At 43.0% G+C, this 21,691-nt stretch overlaps 1 protein-coding gene across 1 annotated transcript in view; it reads left to right on the top strand.

The window, feature by feature from the left end:
* Positions 1–21,691, top strand: part of LOC145343882 (cleavage and polyadenylation specificity factor subunit 7-like) — a 76,998-nt gene that overhangs the window by 35,382 nt on the left and 19,925 nt on the right. The window contains exon 5 of the mRNA XM_080190362.1: positions 19,528–20,062. Coding sequence (XP_080046488.1) covers positions 19,528–20,062 — 535 coding nt within the window. The remainder of the gene's footprint in view (positions 1–19,527; positions 20,063–21,691) is intronic.

The raw sequence follows: 21,691 nt of genomic DNA, 5'->3' as shown, positions 1-21,691 counted from the left end.
CATGTTATGTTGCAATAAAACCTTGTATTTGTGCAGTTCACTGCACAATAAGATCTGCCTGTGCTGTGCATTTGAGGGGGAAGAGAAACAAAGCACCTCATTATGACAATTGTTGAGACTTCAAACTGATTGGGTGACTTCTTGCATAATGTGCATAATTTCTCTTTACCCCTTCAAGGGTTTAGGGTTATGTTCTTACCCATGGGATAGAAACATCTTTTGTACCACTACAAAACATGCTGACTTTACATTTCTGTGAATCAACCCACAGATGCCAGAGCTGCATATCAGTCCAATGGCTTTATTTGTCTATTCCACTTCAATGTCTGCCACATTCCTAATGCTTGCAGGGTTAGCTCTGTCTTTCTTAACACACTTTAAAAGATAATGCCACTTCGTAAATATAACCCCTTCAAGGGGCAGAATCCAAATTGGATCCCCCTTATTTATTAATCTTGCTCACTTTTATTAAGTTTCTGTAAATTTTTGTAATACTTTTGAATGGCAAATGCTGTTAACATTTTACAAATTGGTTACAGTTACTGGATCTAACGGTGTGAGGACACTAAATTAGCATTCAGTTAATTTTATATTGTCAGTGATACCTAGACCAGTGCTTCTCTGAATTTCCCTTTTGCTCCACTAAGCTGCCACCTTCTATTCTGTATATAACCGCTCACTGCATCTTTACTGTGTCTAATTCAAGGTTATTGTATGGTTTTCAGTTCCAACTTGTTCTTTCTTGGTACTTCCAAAACACAGAACTCCTCATCTCCTTCGGTCTTTTGTCAGAAATTTACAGGTTTTTAAAATCCAAACTCAATGGTATTTAACTGCTATTTCCTGATTCCCACTTTCTTCAAACTTTTGTCCAGTAACATAAACCTTTGCCCAGTTTCTCAATGGAACACTTTTTAACAAGTTCAGTTTGCAGCAGCCCCTTGCTTCACCCTGTCACCTTTTACAAAGTTACTTCAGATGAAAGTACTGATGATATCTATCATTATGTTAATTCAGCTCCCTCACACTGTCAGGCTCAGTCTCTGTCAGTTTTGGAGTACTGAACAAATATTAGTATTTCCCCCCCAAGCACCAATATCGTACTTATCTTTTAGACTGTGTTTGTACCCGTGTGTGATAACTATTGTATCTTTAAAATAAAACACATTGATCACACCAATCTATAATGAGGCCTGATGATACACGAATGTCATAAAGACACCCTCTTTGATTTTACTTTGCAATTTCCTCTGTGATTCAGGAATTTCTGGTAAGTTGAAAAACCATCTACAGCTGTTAAAAATTATCAATGAAAATTTCATATTATCAAAATTCTGCATCATGTACCACAGTCACTTAATATCAGAAGGGCTTAGGACAAAATTATCAGCTGACAAAACCAGCAGAAGTTTCTAATTTTTATTGTTGGGAATGAGATCCTAACATGTCCTGTCATTGTGAGGACGTTTTGCTTGCTTTCATTGTGCCAACCAGCAGAAAGTGACCTGAGTGGGATCCATTCGGATTCGTTTTACTGGGGTTGGATATTCTTTTGGTCCTCTTCCTGAAAATAATCTGGATTGGGATGTTGCTTATCTGCCTGCTTGTGGTACTGATCTTTTCTTATCTGTCACTGCCTGTGTGTAATTGAAATTGAACAATGGATTTACCCGTCAGTCATTTATTTAATGTCCTCACCTTATAACCCCACTCCTTCACAGCCTCTCTTCTTTGTTTACCACTTTCTATTTCCCCTAAACCTTCTGGTTTTTGTCCTGCTTCAGCTTCCTTCTTTTTACCTTCCATCTTGCTGACAGCCCAGCCCAGGTTCCCCCCTTGCTGCCCCTGCCTGGGACCCCACATGCTTCCCACCCCAGCCCCTGCCGACTGCCCCGTCTGGATCTGGATTCCTTCTGCCCCACCAGGGTTGTTTCCCTCCGCCGCCCCCCACCCACCTGCCCCTCCTCCTGCCTCTTGCCAGGCGCCCCACAGCATGCTGTCCCCCACCCCTAGATATTCCCTTTCTCAAACCCAATGTGCCCACAAACAAAACCAACCATACTTCCATCCCAAGACTATCTCCCCTCTACTCCAAGCAATCTTGCTCTTCCTGGTTCTTTCAAGAAATCCCTTTATTCGAGTCCTACTCACTTCACTGCATCCCCCATCCTATTTCTTCTCTCCACAACCCGCCCCCTCACAACCAACACATGCCGTTTGTCTCCTGCCCCTCTGCACTTGCCTGCTCCCTTTCCCCGTTGAGGAACCCTCCCACTGCCCCAGTATCCCCTAACCCCATACCCGCTCCCCACCTCACAGCCTATTCCACCACCACCACCCCACCCCCCCCACCTTCTACAACCCACCCACTTACCCATATCTTTACGCCTCCTGCCTCTTCACCTCCTGCTGCCTCCTCCCATTCTGGTTGCCTCCTTTCCAGCCTGCTCCCCCTCTGCTGCCCGCCTGCTCCCCCTCTGCTGCCCACCTGCTTCCCCCCCCTCCTGCCTGCTCCCCCCTCTCCTGCCTGCCTGCGTGCCTGCCCCCCCTCTCCTGCCTGCCTGCGTGCCTGCCCCCCCCTCTCCTGCGTGCCTGCTCCCTGCTTTCCTGAGTGCTTGCTGCCTCTTGCCTTTCCCTGCTTCAACCACTTCCCCTACTTATCTATTTCATCTTTCATATAATTCTCTTCTTCCCCTCCCACCCCACCTCATTCCTTCCTCTCCTACTTCACCCCCTTCTATGTTGTCCTTTCCTACTTCACCTTTCCTTCTTCCCTCTATATCCCCCCTCCTTCTCTTCCCCACCCCCATTATAAAGGATATATTAGCAGAACATTTAGAAATACATAATGTAATCAAAGTCAGATTGTGAAGGGGTTATCATGCCTGACAAATTTCTTAGAATTTTTAAGGCTTAACGAGCAGGATAGGTAAAGAGAAACCAGTAAATGTAATATATTTGGATTTCCAAAAAGCATTTGATAAGGTACCACACAAAAGGTTACTTAATAAGATAAGCGCCCATGTGTTGGGGGTCGTATAGGGATAAAGGATTGGCTAATGAATAGAAGATGTAGAGTTGGGATAAGGGGCTTTTGCAGGATGCCAATCTGCAACTGTGGAGTGCCATAGGTGTCAGTGCTGGGGCCACTGTTATTTACAACATATATTAATAACACGGATGAAGGAAGTGAATGTACTATTGGAAAGTGCGGATAACACAAAAATAGGTGGGAAGGCAAGTGGTGTGGATGACAGAGTCTACAGAGGGATATAGATAGCTTAAATGTAATGGAAATGTGAAATTATGCAGTTTGGGAGGAAGAATAAAGGAAATTAATACTTAAATGCAGAAAGAGTGCAGAAAGCTGCAGCATAGGAATTTGGGGGTACTCGTGCACACATCACAAAAAGCTAGCATGTAAGTTCAGCAGGTAATAGAGAAGGCAAGTAGAATGTTGGCCTTTATTTCAAAGGGAATGGAATGTAAAAATAGAGAATTCTTGCTAAAACTATTCATGGCACACCTTGTGTAGACCACACCTGAAATACTGTGAACAGTTTTGGTCCCCTTATCCAAGGAAAGGTATACTGGCATTGAAGGCAGTCCAGGAAAGGTTCACTAGGTTGATCCTGAGATTTTCTCATGAGGAAAGATTGAATAGCTTGACCTCTACTTATAGATGTTTAAAAAAATGAGAGGTGGCCTTATTGAGATTTAAAGGATTCTCACGGAGCTTGACAGGGTAGATGCTGAGAGGTTGTTTCCCTTTGCGGGAGGTCAGGAACAGAGAGCATAATCTCAGAGTAAAGGATCACCCATTTAAGATGGACGTGAGGAGGAATTTCTTCTCAGAGGTTAGTGAATCTGGAATTTTTTACTGCAGAGGCTGGGTCATTAAGTGTGTTCAAGGTGGAGATAGACCGAGTGTTAATCAGTCAGGATATCAGGGACCATGGGGTTAAGTTGGAAAAGTGGACATGAGGCTTTTCCTATCAGATCATTCAAGATCTCATTGAATGTCGGAGTATTTTTGTTCCCATGTCTTATGGTCTTGCCTCACTACTCTCCCTCCCCTCCAGTCTTCCACTGTCTCCCAACTGTCCCCATCCTCCTCGACCCCCTCCTCCCTTCTTGGCTGTCCTCCCATTCTTACCACCCTCTCCCTACTGTCCCCCGCCCTCCTTACTGTGGCCTCTATCCCTCCCTACTGTCCTTCTACTCGCTCTACCATCCCCTCCTCACCTTATTACTGTTCCCCCCCCCGTACCCCCTCCCTCCGTACCCCCCTCCCTCCCTTCCCACCCACCCCTCCGTTTCCCCCCCCTCCGTTCCCCCCTCGCCCCCTCCGTTCCCCCCTCGCCCCCTCCGTTCCCCCCTCGCCCCCTCCGTTCCCCCCTCGCCCCCTCCGTTCCCCCCTCGCCCCCTCCGTTCCCCCCTCGCCCCCTCCGTTCCCCCCTCGCCCCCTCCGTTCCCCCCTCGCCCCCTCCGTTCCCCCCTCGCCCCCTCCGTTCCCCCCTCGCCCCCTCCGTTCCCCCCTCGCCCCCTCCGTTCCCCCCTCGCCCCCTCCGTTCCCCCCTCGCCCCCTCCGTTCCCCCCTCGCCCCCTCCGTTCCCCCCTCGCCCCCTCCGTTCCCCCCTCGCCCCCTCCGTTCCCCCCTCGCCCCCTCCGTTCCCCCCTCGCCCCCTCCGTTCCCCCCTCGCCCCCTCCGTTCCCCCCTCGCCCCCTCCGTTCCCCCCTCGCCCCCTCCGTTCCCCCCTCGCCCCCTCCGTTCCCCCCTCGCCCCCTCCGTTCCCCCCTCGCCCCCTCCGTTCCCCCCTCGCCCCCTCCGTTCCCCCCTCGCCCCCTCCGTTCCCCCCTCGCCCCCTCCGTTCCCCCCTCGCCCCCTCCGTTCCCCCCTCGCCCCCTCCGTTCCCCCCTCGCCCCCTCCGTTCCCCCCTCGCCCCTCTCCCCCCTCCCCCTCCATCATCGCCTCCCCTCTCTGTTCCCCCCTCTCCCCTCCCCATTCCCCCCTCTCCCCTCCCCATTCCCCCCTCTCCCCTCCCCATTCCCCCCTCTCCCCTCTCCATTCCCCCTCCCCCCATTTCCTCCCTTCCCCCCATTTCCTCTCCCCCCCATTTCCTCCCCCCCCGTTCCCCCGTCCCCCCCTCTGTTGCCCCCTTCCCCCCATTTCCTTCCCCCCTCCCCCCCTCTGTTCCCCCTCCCCCTCCCTCCCTGTCCGTTCCCCCCCCTCCTCCTCCTCCTCCCTCCCCCTCCTCCTCCTCCTCCCTCCCCCCCTCCTCCTCCCTCCCCCTCCTCCTCCTCCTCCATTCCCCTTTCCCCCCTCCCCCCTCCATTCCCCCTCCCCCCCGTTCCCCCCTCCCCTCTCTGTTTTCCCCCCTCCCCTCTGTTTTCCCCCTCCCCCCTCCGTTTTCCCCCCTCCCCTCCATTGTCCCCCCTTCCCCTCCGTTTTCCCCCCTCCCCTCCATTGTCCCCCCTTCCCCTCCGTTTCCCCCCCTCTGTTTGACCTTTGCCCTCCTAATGTAACCTTTTCCTGTTCTGGATTTTCCACCTACTGGTATTCCCCCTTTCCGGCTTCTCCCTCTTTTTGTCTTCTCCTCCCCTCACCTTCTTCCTTAGCTCCGCCCTTCTCCTGGAGCCACACCCCTTCTCCCTTAGCCACACCCTTCTGGAGCCACGCCCCTTTAGCCTTGTCCTGCCTCAGCCCTGCCCCGCCCTGTCATCCCACCCCTTTCTCGTCAGCCCCGCTCCTCCCTTGGTCCTCTACCACTTCCCCTCAGGGCCCTCGACCTCTTCCCTCACTGACCCACAACTTCCCTTGGCCCCCCCACCCACCCCTTGGGCCCCCTGTGCCCCCCAGTCCCCTCGGGACACACCCCCCCTGGGGCTCCTCCCCTTTCTTGCACCATTCTTCTCATATGAACTTCTCCTCTGTGAAGTTACCATTTTTTTGGGGATGCGTTCCTGTAGCCACCTACAGACTGGTTCATTCTTTGCGTGAGTCTTTAGGGTTAATGCCCTGAGCACAGGGAACTTGCCTTTAGAACAGGGCACTGTAAATGTCTGCATCCTAATTGTAGCCCATTAGATCAGGCAGAGTTTGATGAATTCTGGTCTTTATGACTTGAATGAATTGCACAGCTGTTATCATAACACTACCTGGTTTGAAATCATGAACTAACCAGACCCAATTTGTCGAAAAATAAGTGATGACAATTAAATTAAGAAGTTGGGGAGGAGGAAGGAAATATTTGCAAATTTGTAGTATATGGAAGAACAGAGTTTCTGTGACTCAAAAATGTTCTGAACTACATAAACACAAAATTTATACAATTAAAAGGGGCTCTTTAAAAATCTATCATCCTGACGGTTGGTTATTGCTTGGAAAATTGATTTTTGTCAGTTTAAGTATTTTGTGTTCTGCTGCTGCCCTAAACTGAAGGAACTCGCTCACAATGACAGAAGGTTCCATGGACATCAGTAAGCTTCTGATATCTCATCCAAGTGACAGTCCTACAATATAACAATAAGCCTAAGCCTGAGCTTTTCAAAACTTGTTTTTATTATTTTATGGAATGTGGACATCATTTGTAAAACCAGCATTTGTTGTCCATCTCTATTGCTGTAGGTCTGGAATCACATGGAGGACAGACTGGGTAGGGATCAAAGATTTCCTTCCCTAAAAGGCTTCAGTGAACGAAATGAGCTTTTGTAACAATCAATAATGGCATTGTTACCATTATTGAGATTAGCTTCATATTCCAAATTTATTTTATGAATTAATTTCCATCAGCTGCTCTGATGGTACTTGAACCTGTATCCCCATACCATTAGACTGGACGTTTGGATTGCTAGTGCAGTGACTTTACCACCACAAATTGGGTAATTGCCTAAAAATTCAGTGATACTGACAGCTTCCCAGAGAAAAGTAGTTCTATCATTGAAAAAAAGATACATGAACCAGCTGAGTATGGAAATGTTATAACTTTGTGGTCACCATTTCTGATACTAGCTTTTTATTTCAGATTTATTTAACTGGATTCAAATTCCCCCCAGCTGTCTTGCTGGAATTTGATCATTTGTCCAAGCTACTGGATTAGTGGACTACTAACACAGTCACTATGCTACTGCACCTGTTTAAGTACAGAAACTGATTATGTATGAACAGAAGGTTGATGACCTTAAGAACTAGATTGGATCCAAGACATTGGGTGTCTGTAAACATTGCAACCGAGCCCAATTATGTCCTCAGTCGATGTTCACATTTGTACTTGTGACAGGCCTCACTTAGATTGTGATGAGCAGAGATATTATAATTCTCCAGCTGTTTCAATGGCTGCAATAAAACAGCCAAGACCAAATCTGGAATTGAACCTGGAACTTTTCTCCACACTACCACACAGTATGTTTATCCTTATAGAATTAAATGATCTATTTCAACCATTTTTTATTCAGAATCTCTTGATTCTCAGTTGACCATAAAGAGTTTTTTAAAAAATGAATAAACCATAAACAGAGAGCAGAAAGGTTATTATGGCTGTATGCTAGACATGCCTATCTTTTATCCTCATCAGTAATCCAACATCATGGTACCAGAAGAAATAAAGCTCAGTGGATGTTAGCACTTGAATGAAAGTAACCTGTAACATATGAATCTGAACTTGGTGGAGAGCAGAAATTTGTCAGTTTGATAAATGGATATCAGTATATCGGATATAGCCACATTTGGTGGAAGTCATCCAGCTTGCAAATCTGTATACTTTTAACTTTTCTATTGAAATTTTTACAATCCATCCTTTCAGAAACAATCAGCATTTAATTCAAGGCTTTCTCTGATTTTGTTTCCTCCCAACCAACATTAATTTTGTAATTACTATAATTTTAAATCATAGATTTTTGTCTCATAAAAGATATTTTTGGGCTGTGCTGTCATATATGCAAAATGGCTTTTTTTTTTCCTGCTCTCCTTATAAAGGCACACGTTAATGCTAGGGTCCAATTCCAAGGATATGGGCAGTTTTTGATATATGAATTATGTTCTTTTGGATAGTACAAGCCCTGCGCATATACCAGCCATTTGATTATGAGTGTCATATTGGAATCTTGAAACAGTCCTGACAGCTGTGCATGCATTTCCAACAAAAGTCGCTAGTTGGCAACATGGTGTAGTGCCCTGGCTCAATTATCCCCTCACTAACCCAGAAGTATTACAACCTTGTTGCTGCCTTGGCTGCGATGAATTGTCTCAGCAGTGATGTCAAAGGGTTATGGTACAGGTGTCCGAAGTAGAGCTAGAGATGAGGTAAATCAGATAGAAGATGACAGGAGTATAAACCTTCCCTGCTCTTAAACATCAAATCAGTTTCCTAGTCCAACACCAACAATACCCAGTCTTAGCTCTTTGCCAGCACCAATGCCTCCATGATTGTTGTGCAATCTGACAACATTATACCATGAATAAACCAAAGCTGCCTTGAGCGTAAGCATCCTGTTTGTCTTCCAACAGAAACATTAGATCCAGGCCTTCAACAACTTCTCCCATCCCAATGTTCTCTCAGGTTGAATCTAATGGAGGATTTTTTCAGTGTCCTCTGAATTGAACTTCAAACCCCTTCATTCAGTCCAGCATTAAGAGTGACTAGTTTCACCCATGTCATAGCGCCACCTTCTGTCTGCTATGAAATGTGCATCCAATGTCTTCATTACATCAAGGCTTGGTTTCCCTCATGCTGGCTTCCTGTGACTAATTTTAACATCCATGTTTTGCTGCGCATATTCTATTTTATACAGTATTAGGAAATACGTTACATTGTTTATCTATCAAATTTCTCCAAGTGATTTCTATCCCCTCTTTCGTACATTCACAAAATCTTTGTCCTCATTTGCACATCCTTTCTTTGCATCTTCAGCATGAAGGCAGACCTTTTATGCCTGTTAAATCTCTTTATCTTTGATTTGATTTATTATTGTCACATGTATTAGTATACAGTGCACATTATTGTTTCTTGCATGCTTTACAGACAAAGCATACCATTCATAGGAGAAGGAAACAAGAGAGTGCAGGATGTAGTGTTACAATCATAGCTAGGGTGTAGAAAAAGATCAACTTAATGCAAGGTAGATCCATTCAAAAGTCTGATGGCAACAGGGAAGAAGCTGTTCTTGAGTCGGTTGGTATGTGACCTTAGACTTTTGTATCTTTTTCCTGACAGAAGAAGTTGGAAGAGGGAATGTCCAGGGTGCATGGAGTCTTTAATTATGCTGGCTACTTTGCCGAGACAGTGGGAAGTGTAGGCAGTCAATGGATGGGAGGCTGATTTGTGTGATGGATTGGGCTACGTTCACGCCTTTTTGTAGTTTCTTGTGATTTTGGACAGAGCAGGAGCCATACTAGGCTGTGATATGACCAGAGAGATTGCTTTCTTTGGTGCATCTGTAAAAGCTGGTGAAAGCTGTAGTGGACATGCTAAATTTCCTTCGTGTTCAGAGAAATTAGAGGCTTTGGTGAGCTTTCTTAACTATAGTGTCAGTATGGGGGGAACCATATCAGGCTGTTGGTAATCTGGACACCTAAAAACGTGAAGCTTGTGACTATTTCTACTTCGTCCCCGTTGATGTAGAGAGGGGCTTGTTCTCCATGATGCTTCCTGAAGTCGATGACAATCTCCTTCGTTTTGTTGACATTGAGGGAGAGATTATTGTCGCTGTACCAGTTCACCAGATTCCTGTACTCTGTCTCGTGGTTGTCTGAGATCTGACCCACTACGGTGGTATCGTCAGCAAACTTGAAAACTGAATTGGAAGGGAATTTGGCCACACATTCATAGGTGTATAAGGAGTATAGTAGGGGGCTGAGAACACAGCCTTGTGGGGTACCGGTGTTCAGGGTGGGCTATATCTCAATCCATTTTCAGTAGCTTCCTCAAAACTTAAGCCCTTGTCCATCTCCTAATTCTTCAAATTTGTTCAAATCCAAATGGGTTGCTAAGTTTGGGTTTGAGAAGCCTATCTCAAGATAAGTTTTGAAGTTCTAGAAAATAATCAGATGGCAGAGTGGTTAGCACTGCTGCCTTAGCGCCAAGGACCCAATTCTGGCCTCGGGTGACTGTCTGTGTGGAGTTTGCATGTTCTCCCTGTATCTGCATGGGTTTCCTCCAGGTATTTTGGTTTCCTCCCACACTCCAAAAACGTGCAGTTTAGGTTGATTGGCCATGCTAAATTGCCCCTTAGTGTTGTGGGGGGGGGGGCGCTAGCAGAGTAAATAGATGGGGTAAAGAGGATAGGGCCTGAGTGGGATTGTGGTTGGTGCAGACTCAATGGGCCAAATGACCACCTGCACTGTAGGGATTCTATGAAAATAATATACAGTACAATTAAATGATCTTTACAACACAAAGGAAGTGGAGGGAGGCAATTGTGTATTTGTAGTTTACAAGAAAGAAGGCAAAGACAGACAACTCAAAGGGCCAAATAGCCTCTTTCTGCACTGTAGGGATTTTATGATTCTAACTGTAATAGCTATAGTACTATCAATGAGATAAAGAAAAACAGATTAGAGATGAGTAAAGGATTTCCTGTCATGTTTGAAGTTTGTAACTTGCTCAGGAGTATAAAAATGTTTTGGAAGGCTCGCCAGATATTGAAGCAGTTTTAAAGTCTTGGTCAGACCTTGGAGGAGTGCGTAGTTAGGAGAGATGAAAATTTGCTTACAAAATGGCAGTCAAGATTAGGCAGGGGAACAGCCCTTCCAAGAACTTAATTTATCTTACAGGAGTGTGAGTTAATGTTTGTTTTAATTTTGTGCAGGCATGTGATAGCTGGCCATACAATTTCATTTAATAAAGTGCAACGAAGTCACTGAGTTTGGTACAAGCTTATAGAGACTAGAATTATATGTTATTCCTGTGCTCGTAACCAAAGGAAGGGAGAGCTGCTGAAGGAAATTAAACCTGTAGAAAGCTCAGTCACTTGGGATATGTAGCCAGGTTTAGAGAACCTTCATACCATTATCAGTGTGGTTTTGTAAAGTCTGCATCTAGTAAAACTAGAATTCCTGGCTTGTCATTTTCTACTTAAATACTTGAGCTTTGATTTTAAGTATGCAAGTTGGGTTTTGAGTGAACTAAAATCTCATCCTTGGGTTTCGAAAGCCAAAAAAAAACTTCCATTGTGAATCGCAAAGAAGGTAGGCAAATGAGATTGGAAAGAAATCTGAGAGTAGAAAAGACGAAAAAAATTAACAGAAGACTAGTTAAACCCTCTTTTGGAATTATGGTGAGGAAAAGTTGAATCATGTTGTGAAAAAAGAAAAATTGAAATGAAGTAAGAAGACACTGAAACCAGATTCTGTACCCATAAATTTCTGGATATTGCAGATTAAATCCCATCTCTCCTAGGTATTTTTAAGTCTCTGTATTTCCCGGTGACTTTAAATGTTATACTAAAGGTGACTATACCCTTTCAGTATTCAAATCTGGATCAACCCATGTTATTAAATTGAAATGTTTCATTGAAGACATGGATTGTTTTTTAAAAAAGTCTTTTGAATTTAACAACCTACCTTCACAACAGAGTCCTTTGTTTTGTCAGCTTTACCTGCCCATCCTGAAAGTGCTGACTCTCTTTGGGGCTGCCCTCAAGTACCTCCTCTTGTGAGAATCTTTATGGTGAGTACCAGCAGGTTTCTCCACTGTGTGAGCATCCACTATGAGGTCTGATCCTGTTTTCATTGGATATTCATGCAGATATGAATACATACTTACTCACTTTCCAGATAGAGTCACAGGTTAGTAATCAGTAGCAGAAATACTGGCTGATTTTCCTGAGTGCAGCCCCTGCCACACTGAACCTTTTTTAATCCCATGGTGCTAACACAAATTGTATTGCCTGCAAATATGCCTTGGCTAAACTTTACTAAATGCAGACCATGAATTGAGCAAGAGGCTTTTTGGTCAACATGACTTTGACCAATTTTGAATAGTATTTTCTCCCACTAAGAACAAATGAGATTCATTCTGTTCTGTTGCGATGGGATGAAGAATAAACAGCTGATTACTCTTGTCTTTTTTTCATTCATTTTGATGGTTGGGGTGAAGTGGGAGGGCGAAGGTGTAATATTTACTACACATGGATTTTTTAAAAAACATTTATTTGTCCAGTTGGTTTTCTTTGGTTTAGTTTATAGTAGAACTTGAGTTCAGTTAATTGAGGTGACAAACCTATTGCAGTGGGAGTACTACTTCTTTTAAGCCTGCAATTGTGGTAACTAATCCGTCCCTCACTAAAAAACATTCAACTGCAGGAAATGGCTGAATTGAAGGAACAACGTGGAAAAATTGCTGCTGTTTTTATGCTAGGCTCAGCACAAGAATATATTACACCCATGTTGAGCAGGTGCTTTACAAAGGCTGAAAGATTCACCGGTTCATTAAACCTAGTAATAACATTCAATGTCTTAAGTAAGGTTATCTTGTATTAAACAGTGTTTCACTGAGAAGTTCAATAGTTTTACAAAAAATCCTTGACCACCCACCCCCATAATTATACTTTCACTTTTGTGTATGGGGGAAGAGTTTTAAATTGTCGCGAAGGACAAGATGGTAAAATAATAAGATAGTAAATAATAAAATTGCCAAAATAGTAACATGTTAGCGCATTGTAGATAATTGTACTAAATGTTTTTTTCCACCTTGTAAGTTTTAAATTTAATTTACTGAACTATGGATTGACTGAGAAATTTGACCCTGATAATTACTAGATGGTGGATTGGGGGAGGAAGGAGAATTCATGGTATGCTTTCCATCAATGTTTAAAATCTAAAAACGATTCCCAGCTCGGGTCACTGTCTGTGTGGAGTTTGCACATTCTCCTCATGTCTGCGTTGGTTTCCTCTGGGTGCTCCGGTTTCCTCCCACAGTCCAAAGATGTGTGGGTTAGGTTGATTGGCCATGCTAAAATTGCCCCTTAGTGTCCTGGGATGTGTAAATTAGAGGGATTAGCGGGTAAATGTGTGGGGATAGGGCCTGGGTGGGATTGTAGTCGGTGCAGACTCGATGGGCCGAAGGGCCTGTTTCTGCACTGTAGGGTTCTACGCTTCATCCCTCTGACCCTTGAGTATTTCACCAGTGGTGGCAAAGTGCTTCACTTTTGAATTTTTCTAAACTCCTTTCCAGTTTTCCTCTTCTGCTACTTCTATTGCCACTTTTGAAAATGTTTATGAACAGAAAAATCCAAAAATCTTTAACTGAGCTTTTGGTCTTCTCTCATATCTGCGTTGGTGTCAGTAAATGTGCAGTCATAGTAATTTCCATATCACATGGTCTCAACCTACAATCACCCCAGCTTTATTAACTACTATTACTATATTATGTAGTCTCAGTGTAAGTAGCTTGGCTGTAATCAGAAATGGGGGAGATAAACAGTCCAACATGAGACAATATATAACTCATTCTCCCTCTTGTCTGATTCTTGTGCTGCTTCTCCTGGTCTGAAATTTTAGCAACATCATCAATACATGATCACACGTCACCTTCCAGCATCCTATATATTTTATAACGCTGTGCTTTCTCATTCATATTTTCTGTACCAATTACACAGCATTCACGACTGCATCTGAAAGCAAACAGTGGGAGGAGGATCAGTCTCCAGGTGGAGCACCGATATACAATGCAGAAGTCTAATAGAAACTACTTTTTATGCACTGATGTGACGCTGCTTACCCCAATTAGCAAGCAAGTTCACTCCCACATACTCCCATAGTCATATAACTTTGACAGTATAATGTTCGAGGGTGTCCATTCTCAGTGGAGAGTATTATCTAGTAGTGGTAGAGTAGTGGTACTCCTGGTATCAGTGGTACTAGACTGCGTATGCATCCTTCACTACGACATGAAGACTTGGAGGGATTAGCTGGATGAAGTTAAATTTAGAAACACCTTTTGTCAGTCTCAACACTATCATATTTTCATATAAAACTTTATATTACAAAACTTTACTAGTTTTGTTGTATTGAACTTTTTGAGGTTTATGATCTTAGAATATAAATCTGGAATGAGAAAAGAATATTTAACCCGTCGAGATTGGCTCCTTTAATGTCCTGATATGATTATTCTACCACCACAACTATTGATTCCCTACATTAAGGAACAATAACTTTCTTCCATTTGCTAAAATCTTCAAAACTGCTTCCCTGCAGATATGAATTTAGACATGAATTAATTTCTTTGGAAGTTTATTCTATATGTCTTCTATCCTTTATCATGGAAATTTTCTAACCTTTAACATTTATTTAGAGTCATTATAAAGTGTTTTATAACTTATCATGATTTTAGTAGCTATTATAAAATACATTTATGGGAACTGGTGCATACTGTCTCACTGTCTTTTCCTGCTAAGTAACTGGAAGAAATTTTCTATTTGTTGCTGCTCTGTGATTTGTACTCTTCCATCTAAGTTGTGTAAGTGCACAACTATGCAGCAATTGTCAATGTACTATGCAGTACCATAAACAGGTTGCTGAGAGAAACATTAGATGGAACATTGGTAGCTAGTAGACATTTTAACTCTAGCAGCTCAATTTCAGTGACAAAGAGTAACATTTTTATAGATCAAACAAATCTCTTTTAATTGTTTCAATTTCTCCAGAATTTTCATATCACGTACTAGGAGGAGTTGGTTAGCTCTGTTGGTTAGACGGCTGGTTCATGATGCAGAACAACATCAACATACGGGTTCAGTTTCCATACTGGCTGAGGTTATTCATGAAAGCCCCCCTTCTCAGCCTTGCTGTTCACTGGAGGTGTGGTGATCCTCAGGTTAAATCATCACCAGTCAGCACTCCCCCTCAAAGAGGAGAGCAACCAATGGCCATCTGGGACTATAGCGACATTACCTTTACTAGCTCTTCTTAGAACCTACCTCTTTCACCAAGCTTTTGATCACCTGTCTCATAGCTCCTTTTGTGAGTTGATGTCACATTTTATCTGATAATGCTGCTGTAAGACACAATGGAACTTATTATCTTCTTTAAAGGTGCAAAATAAGTGCATGTTGTTGTATTACATGAAATTTGAGCCTTCTGTGATGCCCTCCCTATAATGCCAGAGTAAGGCCCTAGAATTTTATCCTCATGTACTTATTCAAAAATGATTCCTTTGTATAAATGATGTCAATGAAAACTATACTTTATTTTTTCAGCTCTTGCAGTGTTAATTTTCCACCCAATGCAGCAGCTATTTCAGCCTTTTATCAGCCAAGGCTTCTGCTCCAATAGAAGGACACATGCTGATAATGCTTTATAAACAATAATAGCAGTTTGATAAAGAGGCTGAGATTGACTGTTCCATCTGATCTCTCATTGAGAGGTCAACAGTAATGAGGTACAAAAAATAAATTTACTTCTACCCTTGCAGCCCAAGCTGCATGCTTGACCAGTATTAACTTAAAAATTGATGCATTCTTTCTTGGATAATCTGTTTTTTCTTTGAGGCCAGCAAAGCTGCTCTGTAGTGTCTCATCTGGGACAAAATATTGGTGATGCTTGGTCAGCCAGTTGAATATATGTTATGAGGGTTGACCTCTCTACTTCCTTGGAGATTGGGAAAGAAGGAGAAAGGACATTGACTGTTCATTCCACTCCCCCCCATTAAGTTGTCTTATTAATAGTTGAGTTTAAAAGTTTCTGAAACCGTTCTACTTGTCAAAGAATGATCAGCAGTTACTGTTGCAGTAGGAGTGGGAACAACTTAGCGTTTAACTCTTGAGTTATTGAATAGTAGCCTATCCTAAACTTATTTGACCAGCACCTCAAAACTGGCACTGCTTAACTCTCTCATTCTTCACTTCATCATTGTCTGAAGTTTCAAACCCTGAGCTTTCATCAGTTACTACTTCCTGATTTTGTTCACCTTTTTCCACTCTTTTTAACATTGTTCAGTATTCAACAGAATACTGCACTGTGAGCGAAAGTGTCAAAGTCGATTGTCCTGCCAGACAGAAAATTTTGAGAATAATTTAGTTTGAAAGGACCCTTAGAAAGATAAGAAAAGGAGTAGACTGTTTATTCCTCAAGTCTGTTCCATCATTTCATGAGATCATGGCTGAACTGTTTCCTAACCCCATCTACATGCTTTGGCTGCATGATCCCTTAATACCCTTGGCTGGCAAAAATAAATCAATCTCAGTTTTGAATTGATTAATTGAGTTTGCATCTTCTGTTTTTTTTGTGGGAAAGAATGCCACACTTTTATGACTCTTTATGTGAGACACTAACTTAGTGTGATGAATTCTTGAATGTTGCGATTTTAAAGTCATGTCCTCTTGTCCTAGATTCATCTACCAGTGGCAAACATTTCTGTCAACACCATCAATTCCTTTCAAAAAACTTCAATCAACTATCTCTTAAACTTCTATATTCCAGGCAGTACAAGCCTAATTTGTGTAATCTCATAATTTAACAGTTGAAACCTTAATGATATTCTGATGAATCTGTGCTACAGGCTAGTATAATCTTTCAAAGATGCAGTACTGGCAGAACTGTACAAGGTATTCCAGATGTGCCTTTGTACAGGTGTAGCAAAATATAGAGTCATAGAAGTTTACAGCATGGAAACAGCTACTTCGGCCCAACTTGTTCATGATGCCCTTTTTTTTAAACCCCTAAGGTAGTCCTAATTGCCCGCATTTGGCCCATCTTACCCATGTAACCGTCTAAATGCTTTTTAAAAGACAAAATTATACCCGCCTCTACTGCTACCTTTGACAGCTTGTTCCAGACACTCACTACCCTCTGGATCCTTTTGTATCTCTCCCCTCTCACCTTACACCTATGCCCTCTAGTTTTAGACTCCCCTACCTTTGGGAAAAGATATTGGCTATCTAGCTGATTTATACCCTCATTATTTCATAGACCTCTATAAGATCGCTCCTCAGCCTCCTAGGCTTCAGAGAAAAAAGTCCCAGTCTATCCAGCCTCTCCTTATAACTTGAAACATCAAGTCCTGGTAGCATCCTAGTAAATCTTTTCTGCACTCTTTCTGGTTTAATAATATTCTTTATATAAGACGGTGACCAGAATTGCACGCAGTATTCCAAGTGCGGCCATACCAATGTCTTGTACAACTTCAACAAGATGTCCCAACTCCTGTATTCAATGTTCTGACCAATGAAACCAAGCATGCTGAATGCCTTCTTCACCACTGTGTCCACCTGTGACTCCACTTTCAAGGAGCTATGAACCTGTACGCCTAGATCTCTTTGTTCTGTAACTCTCCCCAACGCCCTACCATTAGCTGAGTAAGTCCTGCCCTGGTTCAATCTACCAAAATGCAACACCTACATTTATCTAAATTAGTCTCGATCTGGCATTCATCAGCCCACTAGCCCAATTGATCAAGATCCTGTTGCAATCCGAGATAACCTTCTTCACTGTCCACTATGCATCAATCTTGGTGTCATCTGCAAACTTACTAATCATGCCTTCTATATTCTCATCCAAATCATTAATATAAATGACAAATAACAACGGACTCAGCACTGATCCTTGAGGCACATGGCTGTCACTGGCTTCCAGTTTGAAAAACACCCTCTACAACCACCTTTCATCTTTTGTCATCCAGCCAATTTTGTATCCATTTAGCTACCTCATCTTGATCCCATGAGATTTAACCTTATGCAACAACCTACCATGCGGTACCTTGTCAAAGGCATTGTTAAAGTCCATGTAGGCAGCATCAACTGCACTGCCCTCATCTACCTTCTTGGTTACTCCTTCAAAAAACTCAATCATCCTTCCCTTTATATTCTAGTCTTCCAGATATAAAGACTAACTTTTCATTAGCCTTTTACATCCTTTTTTGTTTCTGACTACATTTTAGTGACTCATGCACCTTGATCCCTCCACTATTCCTAACTTTTCACCATTTCAAAAATACTCTGATATGTCTACTTTTGAACCAAAATGGATAACCTCACAATTACCCCCACTGAAATCCATCTGCCATATTTTCCCCCACTAAGTCAAGTCAATATCTCTGTAATTTTATACTCTTGTCTATAGTGCTTACAATGCCACCTACATCAGCAAACCTGGATATGTGGATCTCTATTACCTAAATCATTAATAATTTTAAAAATTAAAATTAATAATTTTAGTCAATAGCTGACACAGATTCTATGGAATAGCACTAGTCATTTCCTTCCAATTGCAATACATTTGCCATATCCCTTCTTATATCTTCTACCATCTAACCAATCGATTAACCAGGTCGATAATTTGCTTTCAATTTCATGAGTTTTAATTTGAGATAAAAGTCTTATAAGTGAAACCTTTTCCAATGCCTCTGCATTCCATCTAAGCTAGAGCCATACATATTCCCCTGTATATTACTTTAGTTATTTACTCAAAAATTCAATTAAGTTCATTAAACTTGACCAACCATTACAAATCCCTGTTGGCCTTCTCTAAAGAGCTGATATTTATTTGTGTAAAGCGACTTTGTCCTTCATTATAGATTCTCTCCATTTTTGTTACATATTGTACTTCATACATAATCGTACAAAGCACGTTCCATTTTGGACGGTGTCTCATTACAGTTTAATATTGAAGTAATAGTACAGTCACAGGTTGTTACTAATCTACTGTACTATGAATTATTGATTCTCAGCTTCACTGGTTTAAAACTAAGCAAGTCAGATTTTGTTTTACTGCAGTTTTGCCGGTGTTTTTGTGAAGTGTATTTTCCAATTTTCCATGAAAACTGAAAATCAGTGGGTTTGCTGATTAGTTAATAAAACAAGTAGAAAGCAGGTTTCTTTTTTGTCTAACTGGTAGAACATGGGATAAATTCTAGCAGTGGAAATAAAGATGACCAACCATGACTGCACATTCCAGCACTTTGTTTTAGTATTGGAATTTTTTTCAATCTTGGTGCAAATGGATTCTGGAGTCAAAACTTCTAGAAACAAATATAACTCTTTAGCTACACTTGTAGTGTGAAATTCTTCTTTATGAAAAAATACAAAATAATGCGTTGAAAATGTGGCTTTGAATTGAGGTCATTTTGTTTGTGGGTCATTAATTACAGAGCATTCCCCCATTCTTGATGAAAAATTTCACTCAGGGTGTTTTGTTGGGAAAATAGAGACAGAGGCTTAATTTCTATTCTTTCATCCTGTGACTGGAGTCTGCACCTAGCCAAGACTAAGGTGATAGATCTTTCCACAGTCTGATAAGTTAAAATTTGAGTGTCGGGGAATGTTTACCTCGATCCCAAGAGCTAACAGAGTGAAATATACCTCACAGTCTGTACAATTTGCTTCAATTTTGGCACCAAATCTCAAACAATGAAGGAAAGCAGTTATTGGGCCAGCAGGCAGTGCTGTTTTGAAAACGAAAGATTGACATTGCAACTTAAGTTGAATATTCTTATTTTCCAGTGTGCGAGTAGCCTCACTTTTGGGAGCATATTTACCAAATGAGCACTTCTTCATAATTTAACTGCTAACATTGCTCTGTAAATGTTTCCACAGGACAGAATCCTCAGCGAAGCCAATCACATGACTCGATGAATTCTCCAGACCATCGAGATTCCCCATTGCCACGGAGAGGGCCATCACCAGCCGAAAATGCAGTAGCACCTCCCAGGAGGGATAAGTTACCACCTTCCTTTCAGATGCCTGGTCGGCCACCATATGGTGAAATTCCACATGGAATTCCACCTCCAGGTCTTCTTCCTCCTCCAATGTCACTTGCTCTCAACTCTGGATACATACCACCACTTCAGGTGCAGCCAGGGCCGCTGCCCCCACCAGGTGCATTCTTAGCCCGACCTGGCCCTCCAGGATCTATTGTACCTCCGTTGCCACCAGGACTCCCTCCTCACTTGGTTGTGCCACCTCCTGGTGCAGTTCCACCTGCGCCTCACATTAACCCAGCCTTCTTTATACCTCCAAATGCCGGCTTGCCGCCTCCAGTTGATAATAGAGGACTCCCAATGCCACCAACGGATGTCTATGGCAGACCGTCACCATCTCAGTACAACAGAGAGGAATTCAAACGTGGAAGGTATGATTGAGCATTATTAAGTTCTGTTCAGCGAAGCTACATTATATTTTAACTATTTTTCTAGCTCAATTAGTAAACAGAGATGGCAGTGAAAGAACCACCCAGGTTTGCACACTTTTGTACTGATTTGATCATTACAATTGCGATTGAAGGGAATGATAAGCAAGTGCCCTGATTCCTGTTCAGGGACACTTATTGGATCATTTGGATAAGTGTGTGGGTAAGATTGGCTTGGCTGTGGCGTGAGCTGCAAGACTAATTTTGGGGGTTGATGAGATTTGCATATAAAAAGCAGGCCTTGTTTTCTGACAAAGGACAGGATGGGTTATATTCTAAACCCCATAAATGTGTGCCAGATTCCCAATTCATGTGACCAATACCACAGGAGATTAGTTCTTGTCTCAAAAGTACATGTTTCTCCCACTGCAAGTTTCACTGCCTAACTGCATGCTGCTTTTCATTCTCTCTTTACATGCTGCAGTTTACAGTTTGTACACAGTGAGTGAAAGGGGCAAAATCTCCAAGGATTACTTAGTATTTTCTCCAAAATGAATTAATTTAATTAATATCCAGGAGTACTGGTTATGGAAGCCCCATTGTATTGATACTGAGGGTAGTGGGAGAAAAATGTGGAGATATTGCTTCTAATGTTCCAATCATAGAATCCCTACAGTGCTGAAGGAGGCAATTTGAGTCTGCACCAATCACAATCCCACCCAGGCCCTATTCCTGTAACCCCACATATTTGCCCTGTTAGTCCTCCTGACACTACGATCAATTTAACAATTCAACCTGACCTGCACATCTTTGGGCTGCAGTGGGGGGGAAACCGGAGCACCTGGAGGAAACCCATGCAGACATGGAGAGAATGCGCAAACTCCACACAGACAGTGATCCGAGGCTGGAATTGAACCCAGGTTTCTGTGCCATTGGGCCGCCCATCCTCCCTAAATACGGGAGTAGTCCCAGAGGACTGAAGAATGGCTAATAAGAACACAAGAAATAGGAGCAGGAGTAGGCCATCTAGCCCTTTGAGCCTGCCCCGCCATTCAGTAAGATCATGGCTGATCTGTCGTGGCTCAGTTCCACATTCCTGCCCTCTTCCCATAACCCTTAATCCCCTCGCTTATCAAAAACCCATCAACCCGCGTCTTAAAAATATTTAGCGAGGCAGCCTCCACCACTTCAACGGGCAGAGAATTCCAGAGATTCACCACCCTTTGAGTGAAGAAGTTCCTCCTCAACTCCGTTCTAAACCGCCCCCCTTTTATCTTGAGGCTGTGCCCCCTAGTCCTACTGTCCTTTCTGAGCGGGAAGAGTCTCTCCACCTCTATCCTATCCATCCCATTCATCATCTTATACGTCTCAATGAGATCTCCCCTCATTCTTCTAAACTCTAACGAGTACAAGCCTAGTTTATTCAGCCTCTCCTCATAGCTCAACCCCCTCAACTCCGGTATCAGCCTCGTAAACCTCCTCTGCACTCCCTCCAAGGCTAAAATATCCTTGCGTAAGTGCGGCGACCAAAACTGCACACAGTACTCCAGCTGCGGCCTCACCAATGCCCTATACAGCTGCAGCATGACCTCCCTACTTTTATATTCAATCCCCCTCGCTATGAAGGCCAGC

Source organism: Carcharhinus amblyrhynchos, chromosome 6 (assembly GCF_965287045.1).
Source record: "Carcharhinus amblyrhynchos chromosome 6, sCarAmb.v2.hapA, whole genome shotgun sequence".
Classification (NCBI taxonomy): domain Eukaryota; kingdom Metazoa; phylum Chordata; class Chondrichthyes; order Carcharhiniformes; family Carcharhinidae; genus Carcharhinus; species Carcharhinus amblyrhynchos.
The sequence above is the reverse complement of the archived record's forward strand: the minus strand, read 5'-3'. Positions and strand labels throughout refer to the sequence as shown.